Source organism: Gossypium arboreum, chromosome 11 (assembly GCF_025698485.1).
Source record: "Gossypium arboreum isolate Shixiya-1 chromosome 11, ASM2569848v2, whole genome shotgun sequence".
NCBI classification, from domain to species: Eukaryota; Viridiplantae; Streptophyta; class Magnoliopsida; order Malvales; family Malvaceae; genus Gossypium; species Gossypium arboreum.
In genome coordinates, this window is record NC_069080.1 from 121,418,357 (window position 1) to 121,438,730 (window position 20,374).

Consider the following 20,374-nt stretch of genomic DNA (forward strand, 5'->3'; position numbering starts at 1 on the left):
ATTTAGCTCGTGAACAAATCAGTTTTATTTCTCATCTTTTCAATTATCTTATTTGATTACTTTGAGGATTCATATGGCCCTTTTTCCAAAGGTAAAGCATAATCAATATTTTTCGTTTCCCGATTTCAAGGTGCTTAAAGTTGTTTGTTAATTCGATTACTCTTTAATAACTCAAATTAATCCGTGGATGTTTCCTATGTGTACTGGTCTTCGACACTTGATTTAGTTCGTTGAGAAAATTAAATGAATGGTACAAAACTTGGCTTATTAGGTCATAGAAAATCGGCCTGAAGCTGAATTAGTTCTACTATAATTCTTCTTTGCCATTAACTGTATATGCCAATTATTATAAGGATGATAGAGTCATGCTTTTATACCTGTCCAGGCAGCCTCATAGGACTTAGCTCGAAGGTTGGTTTAAAAAGTGGAAGAATTTGAATAGTAATATAGGTCTAAAAATTAGTTTAGACAAAAAAAAAATCTGTTTAGAAAATGGATCGAGTTTCAGGTAACATTTTTTTTGTTTAGATTTGGCCCAAATTTATAAAAAAATTGTTGTTTTCTCATTATTTTGTTGCTATTTCATTATTATGTTGCTACTATTTCATTATTATTGTTTGGATATTATATAACTCTTATTTTATTGTTAATTTTGCTACTATTTTAGAGGTATTTGCTTGTTAAGTTATATCTACATTAGTTTTATTTAAGTATAAAGATTTATTTAAAATTTATTTTAATTTGTTGGTAAACATTTATTTTAATGTTTTTAGTGTTTATGATGTTTTATATTTAAAAAGTTTATATAAAAATAATATAAAAAATATTAATAGGGCGAGCCGGACCGAAGCTATCAAGCGGGCCTAAAATTTTATCAAGACTTAACCCGAACCCAACCCAGCCCATGAACAAGCCTAATACTTTTATATGTCTAAAATTTCTAATTAGAAAAGCTGAAAAATAATTATTTCACAGCATACATATTTTTAAAAGTATTTATATTTATTTTCTACATTAATATAATTGATTTAAAATAATCTATACTTTTATTAATTAAAATATTCAAATGTGTAATTTAAACCATTAAAAACTCTGTATAGTTTTATTTATTAATGTATTTTATTTGTTATTTTTTATAAAAGATTTTATTTATTATTCTAAATGAATAAAACTTATTATTTTATAAATTTCTCTTTCTTTTAAGGCTTAAAATTTCTTAAAACGCCAGCGATAAACATCCTTAGAACCTAATTTCGCTTTGGCTTTATTGCTTAAAGGAGATCATGGAGCTTCCCAACTCAAAGATGGTCAGTTATCATGTTATAAGAAACTCATCTTCTTCTTTTTTTCTATTTTTTAGGATGACAAATTAATAATATGAACTGTGTTTTGGTTTTAGTCGAAGATGAAAGATTATAATTCTTTGGTTTATTTGCATGAATGTCTTTTTGCTTAACTTTGTGTTTGTTTGATTTGAAAAAAAAAAAAGGTGAAACATGATGGGAATAATAGGAGGGATCGAATAAGTGAATTACCTGATGATGTTCTTATGGGCATCTTGTCGTTTCTCCCACCCGAAGAAGCCGTACTGAAAACTAGTTTTCTTTCTCATCGATGGAAACAGCTTTGGGAATCATTGCCTGTTTCCGGTTTTAACTTCCGTGTTCCAATGCCAGTATGTTGTCGTGGCGGCCATGTCAAAAATTTGAAGGATCTTCGTGATGGGAAGTATATAACGGTTGAGGATATGAAAAGAGAATGCTCTAAGTTTGTAGAATGGGTCAATAATGTTATGATTTCACACCAAGGTTCAACCATTGATGAGCTGAGAGTTCGTTTTTACTTGGACAAAGATTCACAGCGTTATATTGATAAATGGATTGAGATTGCCATGAGAAAGCAGGTGAAAAAGCTAGAATTGGATTTCCCATCATTACTGCATCGTCCTTCGAATGCTTTTTACCCTTTTCCACAAGAATGTTTTCCGGGAATTGAATTCCTTACTAGTCTTTGTTTGGTGAATGTGGGTGTAAGTGATGAGGCTATGGAGTTTGTTCTTTCAAATTATCCCATGCTTGAAACCCTCCATCTTAGAAACTCGCCACTGCTTATACATCCTAAAGTTTCAGGTTCATCACTGAGGTTGAAACACTTAAACATATCTCACTCTGAATCTATTCAAACCATAGAGATTTCTGCACCAAATCTTGTTTCCTTTGAATATCACAAACTACGGAAAGTACCATTTCATATATGGTATGCGCCCAAACTCACTGAATTAGATTATTCTAATTGGCTCGACTTCAACATTGCATACCTCGTTTCTCAGCTATATAATTATCTTCCTCAGTTAGTGACTCTAAGGTTAAGTTTATTTCTGGTAAGCCAAATTGATTTTTTTCTCAATTTACAAAATGAACATAAAGTTGTTAGCTAATTCGATGTCTCATTGATCTCTCTTAGATGGATTTACCAAGGTTTCCCAAATTTACAAGTCTTCGTAACTTGACCTGTATTACAGCCAGTATTGACAATCGTCTCCTTGTACAGGCCAATTTTAGGCCCAAAGTCCAATATCCCTAACCTATTTACAACTAAACCCACTAACCCACTAAACCAAATTCAACCAATTACCCAAACCCAATAACAACCTAACTCGACCCGACCCGCCTAGGATCCGCGTGTTTTTTTAAAGGAAGGGCTAATTGCGCTTTTAGCCCTTCCGCTTTTTATTACTTTACAATTAAGTCATTTTTTATTTTTTAATTTGGCTCCGGAATTTGTCGCGATTTTCAATTTAGTCCACAATGATGTGCTGCATTTTATGGGAAGGAATATTTGCTGTTTTGGTCCCCTGATGTTTCCGAGTGTGTTCAATATAGTCCTTTCCTTTTATTTTTATTTCAATTTTGCCCCAAATATTTTGTTTTTAGCTCAACTTAATCCTTTTTAGTTATTTTACTATTTAAATCAATTATTTTAGTATTATTATTATATTTTATTCACTTATGTAGTGTGTTAATATTTTTATCATTTCTAATATGTATATATATATATATATATATTATGTGTATTATATATATATTATGTATATATTCTTAAATACTATTATATACATATATATATATGTATATTTCAAATTCCATATTGTGTATATATTATTATTACAAATTATTACTATTGCTAGTATTATTATAACTATTATTATATTAGTGTATATTTTATGTACATATGTATATATATATATATATATATATATATATTTTTGCACATATCATTATTTTATATTATTGTTGTAAATTTTTATGTATATATTTTTATGTATGTTTCCCAATATTTTCTTTTATTGTAGATATTATTATTATTATTATTACATACTTTTATTATATGCATATACATATATATGTATTTTTATGTACATATTATTATTTTATATTATTATTACCAAATATATCATTTTTCCTATTTTATTATTAGTACATGATTTGTTTCTATTTTGTAAATATCATTATTATTGTTATTTTAATATTCTAGTATTCCATGTTAATATTTTCATTAATGATATCATTTTTTTTGCGTTCTTCATCTATTTTTAATTTCTTACTTTAGGAATATTTTTCTCATGTTTTAATTAATTTCAAAAATAAGGCAATGTACCGATTTAATATTAAGCTATCGATTTCATCGCTATGTTGGGTGAAATTAAATGCTTGTGAAAGCAGGACACCCTTTCTAAAAAAAAAAATTGAAAACTAAAATTCCTATTTTCAATCGGATCACGATTAAATATTATATTGAACTCGTATTTTTGAAAATCAAGTCAATACATGTTTATGAGATATCAATTTTGGGCGTCATGAGGTGCTAATACCTTCCTCGCGAATCGACTCCGAACCCCAATTTTTCTCGAACTTTCACGTAGACCTAAATTTGGCCTTCTTTTTGTTTTAAAATAATTTTATTAGGTGTCCGATCACACCTATAAAAGGATCGATGGCGACTCCTTTGTTAATAAAATCGAAAGTTGGTTTTCAAATGTTTAATAAATCACCATAATTAGCGACCAAGCGTAAAATTTTTTTTTCGTCGCAACAGCTGGCGACTCCACTAGGGACCCTTTTTGAGAGTTGTGTCTAGAATTAAACACGTTTTGTCAAAATTTTCAAATTTCCTTGTTCAAAGTAAATATTTGGTCGTGATCCGAAAATCTCATTTTCAAAATTCATGCATTTGTATCGTGTTTCTTCTAACTTACTTATTTGGTTGTTTTTTAATTTTTATGGTTTTAATTTTGGTTTAGTTTTTTAAGTAAAACGTAAAGGTTAATGAGTTTTTCCCCACACACCGTGCACTTGCATTTTCGCATAACATGAGCTCTCTACCCGGGCTCCGTCCGTTCAAGTGAAAGTAAACGCTACGCTTTCGTGAGTTAACTCGTCCCTCCGCACAGGCTAGTGAATACTTTCGGGTTACATATGACTTATGCTTTCGTGAGTTAACTTGTCCCTCCGCATAAGCATAAGTAAATGTAATCTCTCGAATTGAACTCGTGAGCCTGTGATGGGTTATGACCGAGGCTTCGTGCTAATCTTAGCAGATGATAGTACGAGCAATTCGAGTACCTGTCTAGAACCGAGACTGCATATAATGAACCATACGAGCTATCCAATTAGAGCCATGCCGAACCTCTGTCCGCTTATAGTCACCAAAATAAGTACACGGGGAAAATGCCTTTTACCTTTCAAGAGAATTGGATTGGGTAGTTTAATTTGTTTTTCAAATTATAATTGTTGTGTTTACTAACCGAGTTTGTTTGTTTTTATTTTTTATTTTCATCATGCATCGTAGGCATCATATTAGGAAGGTGTTGATTAAAGGTTGGTTGCCAAAAAAACGGGTTTCTAATGGAGGAGTCAATTACACAAATGACCGAGAAGAATGCCGTGGTTCGGGACTGGTCTCTAAAAACTCAGAGGGACAAGGGGGATAGTCTTGTGGAAAGGTGTGCTACCAATTTGCCCGAACAAATAACTGTGAATGTTCGCCAAAATAACCTCGAAGACTTGGTTCAAATTTGGAATCAGTGGGATTCAGACACTAGAGACATTTTCACTGAGAGGTATGGAGATATAGCTCACCTGATCACCATCCGTGTAGATGAACAGTTGATTCAAGCCATGGTTCGGTTCTAGGACCCAGCTTATCAGTGTTTCACCTTCAATCAAGAAGACATGACTCCAACCATAGAAGAGTATGCTGCTTTACTCCGCATCGACAATGTACAATTCGGTAAAATATATGTGAAGGAGCCTAAGCCGATGACCTTCAAGAAAAATTTAGTGAGACTGATAGACATGACCGATGCATAGGCTGAAAGACAAATAAAGAAGAAGAACGAAACCATTTGCATTCCATGGTCCTCCCTACGAGATTTGACTCTGAACCATCCCGACATGCTGAAAAGGGTAAATCTATTCGCTTTGGCCATTTATGGTTTGGTTATTTTCCCAAAGGTTCTCGGACATCTCGAAGTTGCGAGAGTTGATTTCTTGAAAGGTTAAAACAAGGAATCAACCTGTCCCAACCATCCTAGCCGAGACCTTCGGTCCCTGAGTAGTTGTCGAAGAAAAGGGGAGGGACGATTTATCGGATGCGCGCAGTTGCTCAATGTTTGGATTTTGAGTCACTTTTGGAAGGTAGAGCGCACTCCATTCCATATGTTTTCTAAAACATTCTCCCCGCTAGAACTTTTCCTCAAGAAAGAATGGCCGAAGGAAGTCACCGAGCAACATTGGGTATCAGTCTTTTAGAATCTTCGCGCAGAGGATATAACATGGAGAGCACCCTGGATCCGTCCTTCAGTTTTGCTATACAAATGTGGAAGCCAAGATTGGGTACCTTTACTCGGGTTATGGGGAGGAGTTGGATATGCTCCGCTATTGGTCCAAAGGCAATTTTCTTGACAATTCCTCCCATAAGCGGAGGATTAGCACAGTTTGAGTTCGCTTTCGCGGGTGAAGGATATATGAAGAGAGTCCGAGACACTGCAAAGTCTTGGAAGGAAATTCATTTCATGGAATTAGCTTTGTATGCTGATGCCCTTACCCAAAATTACGACGTATGGAGGAAGCAACGGGTAAATAGTCAGCAAATCTCGTCAACAAACCACCCCATCCAGAATCCTTTCTCGAAGGAAACGCCGTCTGAGCTAGAAGTGGCAAGACAAGAATTCGAACGAGAAAAGGCTAAGATGTCTCGGGACCTTAGTGCCCTTCAAGAAGAAAACTATCAACTGAAGATTGAAGTTCAGGTTGAAAGGTCCAGAACTGAAAAAGTACAAAGAGAAGTCGAGATTGTGAGAAACGACTTAAGGGACCTTCATTTGGAAAACAAGAAATTAAGAAGCACTATAAAGAATAGCGGGTTGGGCAAGTCGACAGTAGAATGGAAGGAAGAAATTAGCAATATCAAGGAAGAAATGGAGTTTTGGAAGGGAAAAGCAAAGAAAGAGGAAGAAAAGGTCATGCATGTTTGTGATAGAGTTAAGAAGGAAAACGCCGAGTATGAAATAGTGACTGCAGAATTGGCGAATAGTCATCCGAACATCAAGAATTAAAAGGAAAACACGAGATCTAGAAAATATACCGCAATCTCGTCAACAACAATTAGATAACCTCATCAAGACTCTAGAAGAAAAGAGTGAAGCGATGCGATAGGGACATTCATGCGTATGAAGGAACTCTCAAAGAAAAAGAAATGCAACTCGACTTCTTGATCAATGAAATTCATAAGCGGCTATACAAGTTGTTCAATTATCGATGAAGCGAAGATCTCGGTTGCCAATTCCCTCCGAGCCGAAGATCGAGCATATCAGAGTTTTTAGAGCAAGTGAAGAAACAAGGCAATGTGGCTAGGAAATTTGTGTAACCGTTGGAAAAATGGAAACTTTGTGTAATAGACTATGTTGATAAATGAAATGCCTAAATATGGGGCTACCTTGAAATTAACACCAATTTTTTGCATTCCTTGCATAATTAACATATTAACATTTTGACATTCGTGCATTCATTCATGCATTCATCCATACATTGCATATCCCATACTCGGTCGCTGAAGACAAAATATATAATTCGCAGTTGTAATACCACAAGACTGGAACCACGTCATCAGTATAAAACGCGCCGACAAGCTAGAGTGATGGAAGCTGAATTCAATGAGAGAATTGAAAGGATGGAAAAGGCTTAAAAAGAATTACAAGAGCAACTGGCCAAATCACAACAAGAGACGAGAGACCTAATGGTGAGATCTCGAGAGGAATCACTCGAGCAAAGAGATCAAATGACCAAGATGATGGAGATGATGTCAGCTCTAGTTAAAGGAAAAGGACCCATGCGGAGCCCTGACATTGAGGAGTCTCGATCAAGAATTCACCACGATCAGGATCCACTCTATCCCCCAGGATTCACTCCACCGCTCGCATATACAACACAGAGAGGGTATACTCAAGGGGAACCCACTGGATTGGAACATCGACCTATGTCACCTGCTCCGCCCACTAATTTGGGGCAAGGAATATTCGCGTCAAACCCAGGGCTAGTCCTGCTGATCCACTAGTCCCAGATCTGGATGACCCAGCAGAGGTAGCCAAGTTGAAATCGGATAACCATGACGCAAAATATAGGGGTCTAGAGGAAAGACTCAAAGCGATAGAAGGCACTGAAGTCTTCTCCGCACTAGGTGCCAAAGAACTCAGTTTGGTACCTAATCTGATTTTGCCCCCGAAGTTCAAAGTGCCTGATTTTGAGAAGTATGATGGGACAAGATGTCCAAAGGCGCATCTGGTCATGTTTTGCCGAAAAATGACTGGTTATGTGAACGAGGATAAACTACTCATACATTGCTTTCAAGATAGTCAAGCGAGGTTGACTCTTGGTGGTACAATCAACTTAGTAGAGAAAAGATTCGATCTGGAAGGACTTGGCGTCGACATTTTGCGGCGATACAAGCATGTATCGGATATGGTGCCAGACCGTATGACCTTGCAGATGATGGAGAAGAAACCAGTAGAATCCTTTAGACAGTACGCGCAAAGATTGAGAGATATCTCGGCCCAAGTGGAGCCTCCACTGACTAAGACTGAGATAACAGTCCTTTTCATCAATACTCTGAAAGCACCATTCTATGACAAGCTGGTGGAAAGTGCTACGAAGGATTTTTCGGATATCGTAATATCCGGTGAACTCATAGAGAATGCCGTCAAGAGCGGTAGAATGGAAGGATCAGAAGGCTCAAGAAAAGCAGCACCCGTAAGGAAGAAAGAGCCAGAAGCCCACATGGTGGGAACTGAGAGTCGTTACATTCCCAATTTGTATCCTAACCAACCTCGACCTCGAAATTATCCACCCCCAAATTTCTATTATCCCCCTCAAACCCCTTACTACCAAGCACCACATCCGTCCTACCCCGTATACGCCACCAACAACCAAAGACCCGTCACCGCTTTCCCACAGAACACGGTACTCGCCCAAAGCCAACCCAGAAACGAACCAAGACCAGCAAGGCATAATCTTGAGAGACCGCAGTTTACCCCCATCCTCGTGTCGTATGGGGAATTGTACCCAAAACTTTTGGAAAAACATTAATTTCTCCCCATTACATGGCACCCTTAAACCTCCATACCCAAAATGGTACGATCCAAACGCTAGTTGTACATATCACGCAGGAAACCAGGGGCACTCTACTGAGAACTGTCTCGCTTTCAAGAGGAGAGTTCAAGGACTCATTGACGCGGGTATCCTACGATTCGATAGTACTAGTAACGCATACGGGAACCCGTTCCTAACCATACCGAAGGGAATGTGAGTCTGATGGGGAAAGAGGATGAATGGAAGGTCGGAAGATGTGTTGCAGAAATAAAGACGCCTCTGCAGAAAATCTAGGAGGTATTGGTTAAGAAATGATTGCTCTGTCATTCTGATAGAATTTTTGGAGAAGAGAGTCAAAGTTTTTGCAATTTTCATGGGATTGTTGGACATGACATTTAGTCATGTGAGGACTTTAAAAGGTTACTTTAAGACCGGGTGGATAATAAAGAGATCAAGGTCCTTAATAAGAGAGAAGATGCCAACGAAAAAGAAGTATGCGTCTCTGATAGCCAATCATCAGGGCCTCCTTATAGTGCTGATCGACCGTTGATAATTTATTACGACGCGATGAGAGAGCCGCGCGATGAGAGAGCCGTTGAAACCACAGATGGTAATTGAAGTACCGTCTCCTTTCCCGTATAAGGACAACAAAGCAGTACCATGGAGATATGATGTTAATATCGTTACACCGGAAGTTGAAAAGTCCAAAGCCATAACTGAAGATGTTGGGGAGGTAGGTCATTTTACTCGAAGTGGACGATGCTATTCTAAAGAAGTTGAACCGGTAAAGAAAAGTAGTGACTCAAAACAAAAAGGGAAAGCAGTGATGCATGAAGTCGAGGTCGAGCAAGAAATTCCACCGTGCAAGAAACTAAAAGCACGTGAATGAGGAAGAAGCTCAAGAATTCTTGAAATTTATTAAGCACAGCGAGTATAGTGTGGTGGAACAATTGAGCAAGCAGCCAGCACGAATCTCAGTTCTATCTCTACTGTTAAATTCAGAACCACATCAGAATGCTTTATTGAAGGTGTTAAATCAAGCTTATCTGTCGAAAAGCTTGATAGATGGGTAAACAATCTGAATGCGGACAATTTTATCTCTTTTAGTGATGATGAGATACCGCCAAATGGTAGAGGCTCGGTGAAAGCGCTGCATATCACGACTTCATTGCAAGGGCTACATAATACCGAACGTACTCATCGATAATGGGTCAACATTAAATGTTATGCCATTGGCCACGCTTTCCGAATCACCGATGGATTTGTCCTACTTAAGGCCTGTCATTCCATGGTAAGGGCATTCGACGGAGACGGCGCGAAGTCATGGGAAAGATCGAAATCCCTTTGGAAGTGGGCCTTACATCTATGAGGTCGAGTTCAAGTCATGGACATTACACCCTCTTATAAGCGCCTTTTGGGAAGACCTTGGATCCATTCTCTAGAAGCGGTCCCATCATCCCTCCATCAAAAGTGAAATTTATCATGGATGGTCTGTTTGGTCACGATCGAGGCGAAGAAGACATTGTCGCATCTATTTCTGCGATCGCCATACCGGAAGTAAGCAAGAACGCAGTGGAATGTTCTTCGATCCCTTGAATTCGTCAATGCCACTTTCATCGCTGAAGGAAACAGAATTCCGATGCCAAAACTATTGAGAAATACCAGAATGGGTGTCAAGTTGACCGTAGGAAGGGGAGCTCGTACGAGAAGAGGTTTAGGGAGACATCTATAAAGAATAGTTAGGGCTTTAAAGCCAGTGCACCACAAGGCCCGATACGGTTTGGGGTTTCAGCCTGACATGCATCAAAGAAGAAGACAATGGAAGAAGGATCAAGAGAGAAGAATTGCAAGAACTTTAGGCCGAGAACCAGAATAGGAACCGATAGAGTACCCTCATTTCTCAAAAACATTTACATTTGCGGGAATGTTGTACCCTGGACAAGATGATCCACGAAACATGCTGGGTTAATTGAAAGGGGTTTTCAGAATATCAGTATAAGTGTCATTGACAAAGAAGCTGGTGCAAGTAAAGATGTCTCGAGGATACGCCTTTGCCCTCCTGGTTTTATGTTGAACAATTGGACTACTGAGGAGCTTCTTGTAGTTCATAAGTCTTCAGAGTAATGCTAAACATTAACCTTCTATTGTGTCCTTAGATATAATAGAATTCTTTTGTAAGAGCTTGCATTCGCTCTTTATCATTTAAATGAATATCGATGAAGATGCATGTTGTCACGATTTTTCGCGTTATCACTAATTTCACAATCATTTTCTCATTTCATAGCCTATCCTTACATTTGCCTCATTACCATGACATAACATTTTGTTTGTTGTTTCCAATACTTGGATGTCCCCCTATAGCTTCCTTTTCCATTCAACTTTCAGGTGCTCAGATATTGACCACATGAATAAGCCCGTTACGAATCTTGAAATTTATTTTGAGAAGGCTGTTTGCTTAGGAGAATTTGAAGCCGAAGAAAATGCTGAAGATTATGTCTCGTCTCCTGAATTGTTAAAGATGGTAGAACAAGAGGATAAATGATTACGCCTCATGAAGAATCTGTGGAAACAATAAATTTGGGCATCAAGAGAGGAAACAAGAAGTGAAGATTGGGACTTCTATTTCAGAGAGTACCAGGCATAGTTTGATCACTTTACTCCGGGAATACAAAGATGTTTTCACATGGTCATACCAGGACATGCGGGGCTAGATGAAGATTTAGTGGTCCATAAGCTCCCATTAAAGCGAATGTAAGCCCATCCGGCAAAAATTAAGACGGATGAGACCAAATCTTGTTGAAAATAAAGAGGAAGTCAAGAAGCGGTTTGATGGCGGCTTCCTACAAGCCTCAAATATCCGAATGGGTGGCTAACATAGTCCGGTACCAAAGAAAGATGGAAAAGTACGAATGTGCGTGGATTACCGCGACCTGAATCGAGCAAGCCCAAAAGATAATTTTCTCTTGCCACATATTGACACGTTGGTGGACAACACAACAAAACATTCATTGTTTTCTTTCATGGACGGATTCTCGGGGTATAATCAGATCAAAATGGCCCCTGAGGATATGGAGAAAACTACATTCATAACAATATGGGGAACGTTCTGCTGCAAGGTGATGCCATTCGGGTTAAAGAATGCTGGGGCAACATATCAGAGGGCTATGGTAACGTTATTCCATGATATGATGCATAAAGAAATAGAGGTCTACGTTGATGATATGATTGCTAAATCTCGAGGAGAAGAAGAGCTTGTAGTGAACCTCAAGAAGTTGTTCGAAAGGCTGAGAAAGTTTCAGCTAAAGCTTAATCCAGCCAAATGTACATTTGGGGCTACCTCGGGAAAGTTGCTAGGCTTCATTGTCAGTGAAAGAGGTATCGAAGTTGACCCAGATAAAATAAAAGCTATCCAAGAATTACCACCTCCGCGCACGCAAAAGAAAGTTAGAGGATTTTTAGGGAGATTAAACTACATCGCCCGATTTATCGCTCAACTTACCAACTAATGCGACCCAATCTTTCGGCTTCTTCGAAAACATAACCCGGGAGAATGGAATGAGGAATGCCAGGTGGCCTTTGATAAGATAAAATAAAATTTGTCTAGTCCTCTAGTGCTAGTACCGCCAACTCCTGGAAGACCATTGATATTGTATTTGACTGTGTTCGAAAGTTCAATGGGTTGCATACTGGGGCAACACGACGAGTCAGGAAAGAAAGAAAAAGGGATCTACTACCTCAGCAAAAAGTTCACTGAATATGAGGCAAAATATTCGTCCATTGAGAAATATTGTTGAGCTCTGGTTTGGGTAGCTCGGAGACTTAGACAATACATGTTGTACCATACGATATGGCTGATTTCAAAGCTGGACCCGATAAAATACATGATGGAATCGCCGGCACTATCAGGAAGAATGGCGCGATGGCAGATCCTCCTTTCGAAATATTACATTGCCTATGTAAGTCAGAAGTCGATAAAAGGGAGCGCAATAGCTGACTTCTTAGCAACTCGAACGACAAAGGAATATGAGCCTTTAAGATTCGATTTCCCAGACGAAGACTTAATGTGCATCACAGAAATAGAGTCCGAATCATCAGAAGAGAAGTTATGGAAGATGTGCTTTGATGGTGCGTCAAATGCTTTAGGGCATGGAATTGGAGTAATTCTGGTATCACCAGACGGGAATCATTATCCGTTCACTGCAAGACTAAACTTCTTTTGTACTAATAATATCGCGAATATGAGGCTGTATCATGGGGCTTCGTGCGACTATCGAGCGAAACATCGAGATCTTGGAGGTGTCGAGGACTCGACCCTAGTGATTTACCAAATCCGTGGAGAGTGGGAAGTGAGGGACTCGAAATTGATTAAGTCAATGATTTAGTGGCTAGATTGATCAAGGAATTCAAAGAAACAACTTTTCATTACTTCCACGAGAAGAGAACCAATGGCGGATGCCTTGGCCACTTTGGCTTCAATGTTCAAAGCAAGTAAAGAAGCGAAATAATGCCCTCAAAATGAGCATATCGAGGTCCCCGCACACTGTTGTAGCATTGAGAAAGAGGCAGACGGACGACCATGGTTCTATGATATCTTAGAATATATCAAGAATCAAAGCTATCTCGAACAAGCGAATGAGAACGACAAAAGAACAATCAGAAGAATGGCAGCAGGATTTGTTCTTGATGGGGATATCCTATATAAAAGGGGAAAGGATCAAGTACTTTTAAGATGCGTGGATGATGTCGAAGCCAGAAAGATACTTGGAGATGTCCATGAAGGAATCTGTGGGACACATGCCAATGGTTTCAGTATGGCCAGAAAGATTATGAGACTCGGTTACTACTGGTTGACGATAGAAAGCGACTGTATTAGTTTTGCCAGAAAATGCCACAAATGTCAAATCTATGGCGATAAAATTCATGTAGCCCCTTCGCCCCTTCACGTCATGACTTCTCTGTGGCCTTTTTCTATGTGGGGCATGGATGTTATAGGGCCAATTTCTCCAAAAGCATCAAATGGACATCGATTCATTTTGTGGTTATCGATTACTTCACAAAATGGATAGAAGCCGCCGTTTGCCAATGTGACGAAGACTGCGGTTTGCAAGTTTTGAAAAAGGAAATCATTTGCGGTATGGTTTGCTGAAAGAATCATTTGAGATAATGCCACGAATCTGAACAATAAGATGATGAAAGAAATGTGCGAGCAATTCAAGCTCGATATTGATGGAATCAGAGTTAGAAGAAGCAGAATGGATTCGAGCTCGATATGATCAGTTGAACCTCATTGAAGAAAAACGCCTAAGGGCAATTTGTCACGGGCAAATGTACCAAAAGAGAATGATCGCAGCCCATGACAAGAAGGTACGACCAAGAGAATTCCATGAAGGAGAACTCGTGCTGAGAAAGATTCTCCCAATACAAAAAGACCTGCGAGGAAAATGGGCACCAAATTGGGAAGGACCATACGTTGTAAAAAAGGCATTCTCAGGCGGAGCTTTGATCCTTACCGAGATGGATGGGAAAGAGTTGTCGAATCCAGTGAACTCAAATGCAGTGAAGAAATATTATACTTAGGATGAAAACCCGAAAAGAGCATCTAAAAAAAAAAAAAGGGATCAGAGCGAAAACCCGAAAAGGGCGCTTTGGTTAAACATAAAAGATTAGGATGAAAACCCAAGAGGGCGTTCTAATGAAGCAAATATTAAACACAAGGCAAGGCGTTTTAAAGCATCGACAAACGGTGAGACTACGATATTTGAAGCATCTTTGAAAGCTTGAAATCTTCTACGCAAGAAGCCATGCTCGAAAAGATTATTGATTGAGGAACGTGGAAGAGTTCATGTGTTGAATATCTAGAGCATTTGTATCCGTTGAATACGACCCTTTCTTTCTTTTTGACATTTTTTGTACTATCATCAGTTAACTTTCTTTGTTTGCCACATTTGAAATAAAGGAATATGAGATATCCTTTTTGTCCCTACCTGACCATTTTCATTATGTGTTTATTTACATGATAAATGGTGAAATGACATGCTCTAAACAAAAGAAATGTTAAGCATTACCTGGATGGAAATTTAATAAGCGCAAGAGTCTCAAAGTAGGAACAAAGTTCAATCAGGGACAGAAGAGCGATATCTGAGAACCGTCGATTACTCGAAAAATGGGTACGAGGCCTGAAGAGAAAGTTGAGAATCAAAGCAATGAATGCAGATCCTCAACAATCAGGGCGAAAAGGACATACGACAGATATGCTTAAGGGGCACTGCATAATCACGTAGGCATAAAAGCATTTAAGACAAACATGTGCATATCATGATAACATCATGCATAGCATATACAGGTACTCCAGCAGAGCAAGAAATCTTGAATGAAAGTTGCATTGAATCAAGGGAAAAGACACTTGAATTCTACCAAATGACAGGTTTTGATAGTTTTGATGTTCAATTTCTGTCCTCCAATTTTGTTTTTTCCAAAAATCAACCCATATTGCGAGAAGTGAGTTGAGCCTCAGGGTACGCTGAGGTATTTTCAATTTTTGCTTTTTAATTCATGTTTTCCAAGAAAATCGGCTCATATTGCGAGAGGTGAGTTGAGCCTCAAGACACGTTGAGGTAATTTCAATTTATGTTTCAATAATCAACTCATATTGCGAGAAGTGAGTTGAGCCTCAGGGCACGCTGAGGTATTTTCAATTTCTGCTTTTTAATTCATGTTTTCCAAGAAAATCGGCTCATATTGCGAGAGGTGAGTTGAGCCTCAAGGCACGTTGAGGTAATTTCAATTTATGTTTCAAAATCAACTCATATTGCGAGAAGTGAGTTGAGCCTCGAGAACACTTTGAGGTATTTTCAATTCCTTTTAATTCATGAAAATCGGCTCATATTGCGAGAGGTGAGTTGAGCCTCAAGACACGTTGAGGTAATTTCAATTTATGTTTCAAAAATCAACTCATATTGCGAGAAGTGAGTTGAGCCTCGAGAACCTGTTGAGGTATTTTCAATTTACCTTTTTAATTCATGTTTTCTAAGAAAATCAGCTCATATTGCGAGAGGTGAGTTGAGCCTCAAGACACGTTGAGGTAATTTCAATTTATGTTTCAAAAATCAACTCATATCGCGAGAAGTGAGTTGAACCTCGGGGCACGCTGAGGTAATTTCAATTCCTATTAAATCTAAAATCAACTCGTATTGCGAGAGGTGAGTTGAGCCTTGTGGCACGCTAAGGTATTTTCAAATTCTATTTTCAAAAGTCAATTCATATTGCGAGAGGTGAGTTGAGTCTTTTAATTTCTATTTTCAATTTCATTTTTTAATTTTCAAAGATCAACTCATATTGCGAGAGGTGAGTTGAGCCTTTAATTTCGTTTTCAAAATCTACTTTTCAAATTATTAACTCATGTTGCGAGAGGTGAGTTGAGCCTTTTAATTTCGCTTTTAATTTCTATGTTTCAAAATCAACTCATATTGCGAGAAATGAGTTGAGCCTCGATTCACTATTTGAGGTATTTTCAATTTTGTTTTTAATGTCCGTTTTTAAAGAGTCAATTCATATTGCGAGAAATGAGTTGAACTCAAGATCACACACCAAGCAAAGACTAAAGATTGAAGCTGATGGAAAACACCAGATTTGGATACCTTGAAGTGCGGTGAAGTAGGTCAAAGTTGCAAGTCCGGTCTCCTTGAAGTTGCAGTGGAGCTGATCGAGGATATCAGATCTTGCCTCGCTAGAGTTACAGAAGAGAAGATCACGAATCTCATCTCACTGAAGTGATAAAAGAGCAGATTGAAGCCGCAAATTTCATATCCTTGAAGTTACATTAGAGAAGATTGAAGTTACAAGACATATATCAGAAAATGCGGCGGATTGAACCAAAGCTACAAGATGAGAAGGACTAAAAGGAAACTATTTAAACAAAAAGAGCACCGATGAAGTCAAGACTCGGCAAGACAGAGCAAAATTGGCCTTCCTTTATGTCTTTGCTCTATTCCCGTTACACGACAATGAGCAAAGAGGGGCAGCTGTACAGGCCAATTTTAGGCCCAAAGTCCAATATCCCTAACCTATTTACAACTAAACCCACTAACCCACTAAACCAAATTCAACCAATTACCCAAACCCAATAACAACCTAACCCGACCCGACCCGCCTAGGATCCGCGTGTTTTTTTAAAGGAAGGGCTAATTGCACTTTTAGCCCTTCCGCTTTTTATTACTTTACAATTAAGTCATTTTTTGCTTTTTAATTTGGCCCCGGAATTTGTCGCGATTTTCAATTTAGTCCACAATGATGTGCTGCATTTTATGGGAAGGAATATTTGCCGTTTTGGTCCCCTGATGTTTCCGCGTGTGTTCAATATAGTCCTTTCCTTTTATTTTTATTTCAATTTTGCCCCAAATATTTTGTTTTTAGCTCAACTTAATCCTTTTTAGTTATTTTACTATTTAAATCAATTATTTTAGTATTATTATTATATTTTATTCACTTATGTAGTGTGTTAATATTTTTATCATTTCTAATATGTATATATATATATATTATGTGTATTATATATATATTATGTATATATGCCATTAGTTATATATTTCTTATGCATATATTCTTAAATACTATTATATACATATATATATATATGTATATTTCAAATTCCATATTGTGTATATATTATTATTACAAATTATTACTATTGCTAGTATTATTATAACTATTATTATATTAGTGTATATTTTATGTACATATGTATATATATATATATATTTGCACATATCATTATTTTATATTATTGTTGTAAATTTTTATGTATATATTTTTTATGTATGTTTCCCAATATTTTCTTTTATTGTAGATATTATTATTATTATTATTACATACTTTTATTATATGCATATACATATATATGTGTAGCGACGTAAAAAAAATTTAGTTTTGCTTGGTCGCTAATTATGGTGATTTATTAAACATTTGAAAACCAACTTTCGATTTTATTAACAAAGGGAGTCGCCATCGATCCTTTTTATAGGTGTGATCGGACACCTAATAAAATTATTTTAAAACAAAAAGAAGGCCAAATTTAGGTCTATGTGAAAGTTCGGAGAAAAATTGGGGTTCGGGAGTCGATTCTGTGAGGAAGGTATTAGCACCCTCGACGCCCAAAATGGTATCTCATAAACATGTATTGACTTGATTTTCAAAAATACGAGTTCAATATAATATTTAATCGTGATCCGATTGAAAAATAGGAATTTTTAGTTTTCGATTTTTTTTTTTTAGAAAGGGTGTCCCGTTTCACAAGCCGACGAATTTCACCCAACATAGCGATGAAATCGATAGCTTAATATTAAATCGGTACATTGCCTTATTTTTGAAATTAATTAAAATATGAGAAAAATATTCCTAAAGTGAGAAATTAAAATAGATAAAGAACATAAAAAAATGATATCATTAATGAAAAATATTAACATGGAATACTAGAATATTAAAATAACAATAATAATGATATTTACAAAATAGAAACAAATCATGTACTAATAATAAAATAGGAAAAATGATATATTTGGTAATAATAATATAAAATAATAATATGTACATAAAAATACATATATATGTATATGCATATAATAAAAGTATGTAATAATAATAATAATAATATCTACAATAAAAGAAAATATTGGGAAGCGTACATAAAAATATATACATAAAAATTTACAACAATAATATAAAATAATGATATGTGCAAAAAAAAAAAAATATATATATATATACATATGTACATAAAATATACACTAATATAATAATAGTTATAATAATACTAGCAATAGTAATAATTTGTAATAATAATATATACACAATATGGAATTTAAAATATACATATATATATATATATATAATAGTATTTAAGAATATATACATAAGAAATATATAACTAATGGCATATATACATAATATATATATAATACACATAATATATATATATATACATATTAGAAATGATAAAAATATTAACACACTACATAAGTGAATAAAATATAATAATAATACTAAAATAATTGATTTAAATAGTAAAATAACTAAAAAGGATTAAGTTGAGCTAAAAACAAAATATTTGGGGCAAAATTGAAATAAAAATAAAAGGAAAGGACTATATTGAACACACGGAAACATCGGGGACCAAAACAGCAAATATTCCTTCCCATAAAATGCAGACATCATTGTGGACTAAATTGAAAATCGCGACAAATTCGGGGCCAAATTAAAAAAACAAAAAATGACTTAATTGTAAAGTAATAAAAAGCGGAAGGGCTAAAAGAGCAATTTGCCCTTCCTTTAAAAACAAACACGCGGATCCTAGGCGGGTCGGGTCGGGTCCAACCGGTCCAAGTCAAAACGACGTCGTTTTGGGGTTAAATGACAACCCCCAAAACGACGTCGTTTTGGAGGGCTATATAAGGCCAAAAATAACCAAAAAAAATCATTTGGGGGAGGAAAAGAAAAAAAGGAAGAGGGAGGGAAGAGAGAAGGGAGAGAGAAGGGAGGGGGAAGGGAAATCCGGTCGGGGCGACCGGTCACCGGAGGCTTCGTCGGTGCCGGGCAACCACCGTCTACAGTTGCGAAAAGGTAAAAAAAATATTTTTTTTTTGTTTTTTTATTTTATTTATATTTTATGCTTTAATATATATAGGTTAAAAACTTAAAATCGGATTAAAATAAAAATTAAAAAAAAATCACCTTAGGTTTTTTTTTTGTTTCTTCAATCTCCAATTTGAATCTGTTTTGGGTCGTTCTATTGTTTTTTGGTTTTTTTTTTTGCTGGAAATTTTTTTTTGGAAATTTTTTTTGGTGCTGGAATTTTTTGCTGGAATTTTTTTTGCTTCCCTCTTTATCTCTTCCTCCTTTCTTGATTAAGGTTTCAACACCCATCATCATGGCGATTCACCGTGCCGAACGGAAAGGGAGCGCCACGAGGTAGATCCATGTACTCTTTTCTTCCTTGATTCTTTTTCGTTTTAAAGTAAGTTAAAGAAAGAAAAAAAAATAAAACAAAGCAAAGATAAACAGAAAGATTGAGATAACAGAGGAAAAAAAATTGAAGTTCACCTTCTAAGCTTTCCTTTTTTCTTTTGTTTTTGATACAAATTTTTTTGTACCTCCCCCATTTTTTTTGTTCTTTGGATGGCTTTATATAGCCTAATTTTTACATACTTTATTATTATTTCTATTCTTGCTTCTGTTTTTCTTGTTTGCAGGGCATGGGCATGCTGTGGAGTGCGTGGTGGCCGACATGGTGGCATGGGTGGCCAGTGCTGGTGTCAGAAGCGTGGAGCGTGGTGGCCAAGGCAGATGGGCGTGCGGCGGCTACCTTGGGGGGGAACCCTAAGGTTCCTCCAAACATGTTAAGTTTTCGGGCTGGGCTTAGGGTTTGTAAAGTTGGGTTGTAAATTTTGGATTTTTGGGCCTGCTGGGTGTGGGTAGGGGTTAGGTTGTTATTGCGTTTGGGTAATTGGTTGAATTTGGTTTAGTGGGTTAGTGGGTTTAGTTGTAAATAGGTTAGGGATATTGGACTTTGGGCCTAAAATTGGCCTGTACAGCTGCCCCTCTTTGCTCATTGTCGTGTAACGGGAATAGAGCAAAGACATAAAGAAAGGCCAATTTTGCTCTGTCTTACCGAGTCTTGACTTCATCGGTGCTCTTTTTGTTCAAATAGTTTCCTTCTGGTCCTTCTCATCTTGTAG

The 20,374-nt window shown here is 36.8% G+C and overlaps 1 protein-coding gene across 1 annotated transcript; it reads left to right on the forward strand.

Annotated features, from left to right (window-relative positions):
• The first annotated feature begins 1,283 nt into the window (after positions 1 to 1,283).
• On the forward strand, positions 1,284 to 20,019 carry LOC108471694 (F-box/LRR-repeat protein 25-like). The gene is made up of 4 exons (XM_053021365.1): positions 1,284 to 1,307; positions 1,490 to 2,256; positions 19,549 to 19,607; positions 19,889 to 20,019. Exons 1-4 carry the CDS (start codon positions 1,284 to 1,286, stop codon positions 20,017 to 20,019), a joined length of 981 nt encoding a protein of 326 aa, XP_052877325.1.
• Positions 20,020 to 20,374: the final 355 nt, after the last annotated feature.

Excerpts from the sequence above, each read along its gene's own strand:
- LOC108471694 (XM_053021365.1), top strand. The coding sequence starts at position 1,284 with ATGGAGCTTCCCAACTCAAAGATG. Across the intron at positions 2,257-19,548 it reads AAAGTACCATTTCATATATG|GTTTCAACACCCATCATCAT; the intron begins GTATGCGCCCAA and ends TTCTTGATTAAG. Across the intron at positions 19,608-19,888 it reads CGGAAAGGGAGCGCCACGAG|GGCATGGGCATGCTGTGGAG; the intron begins GTAGATCCATGT and ends TCTTGTTTGCAG.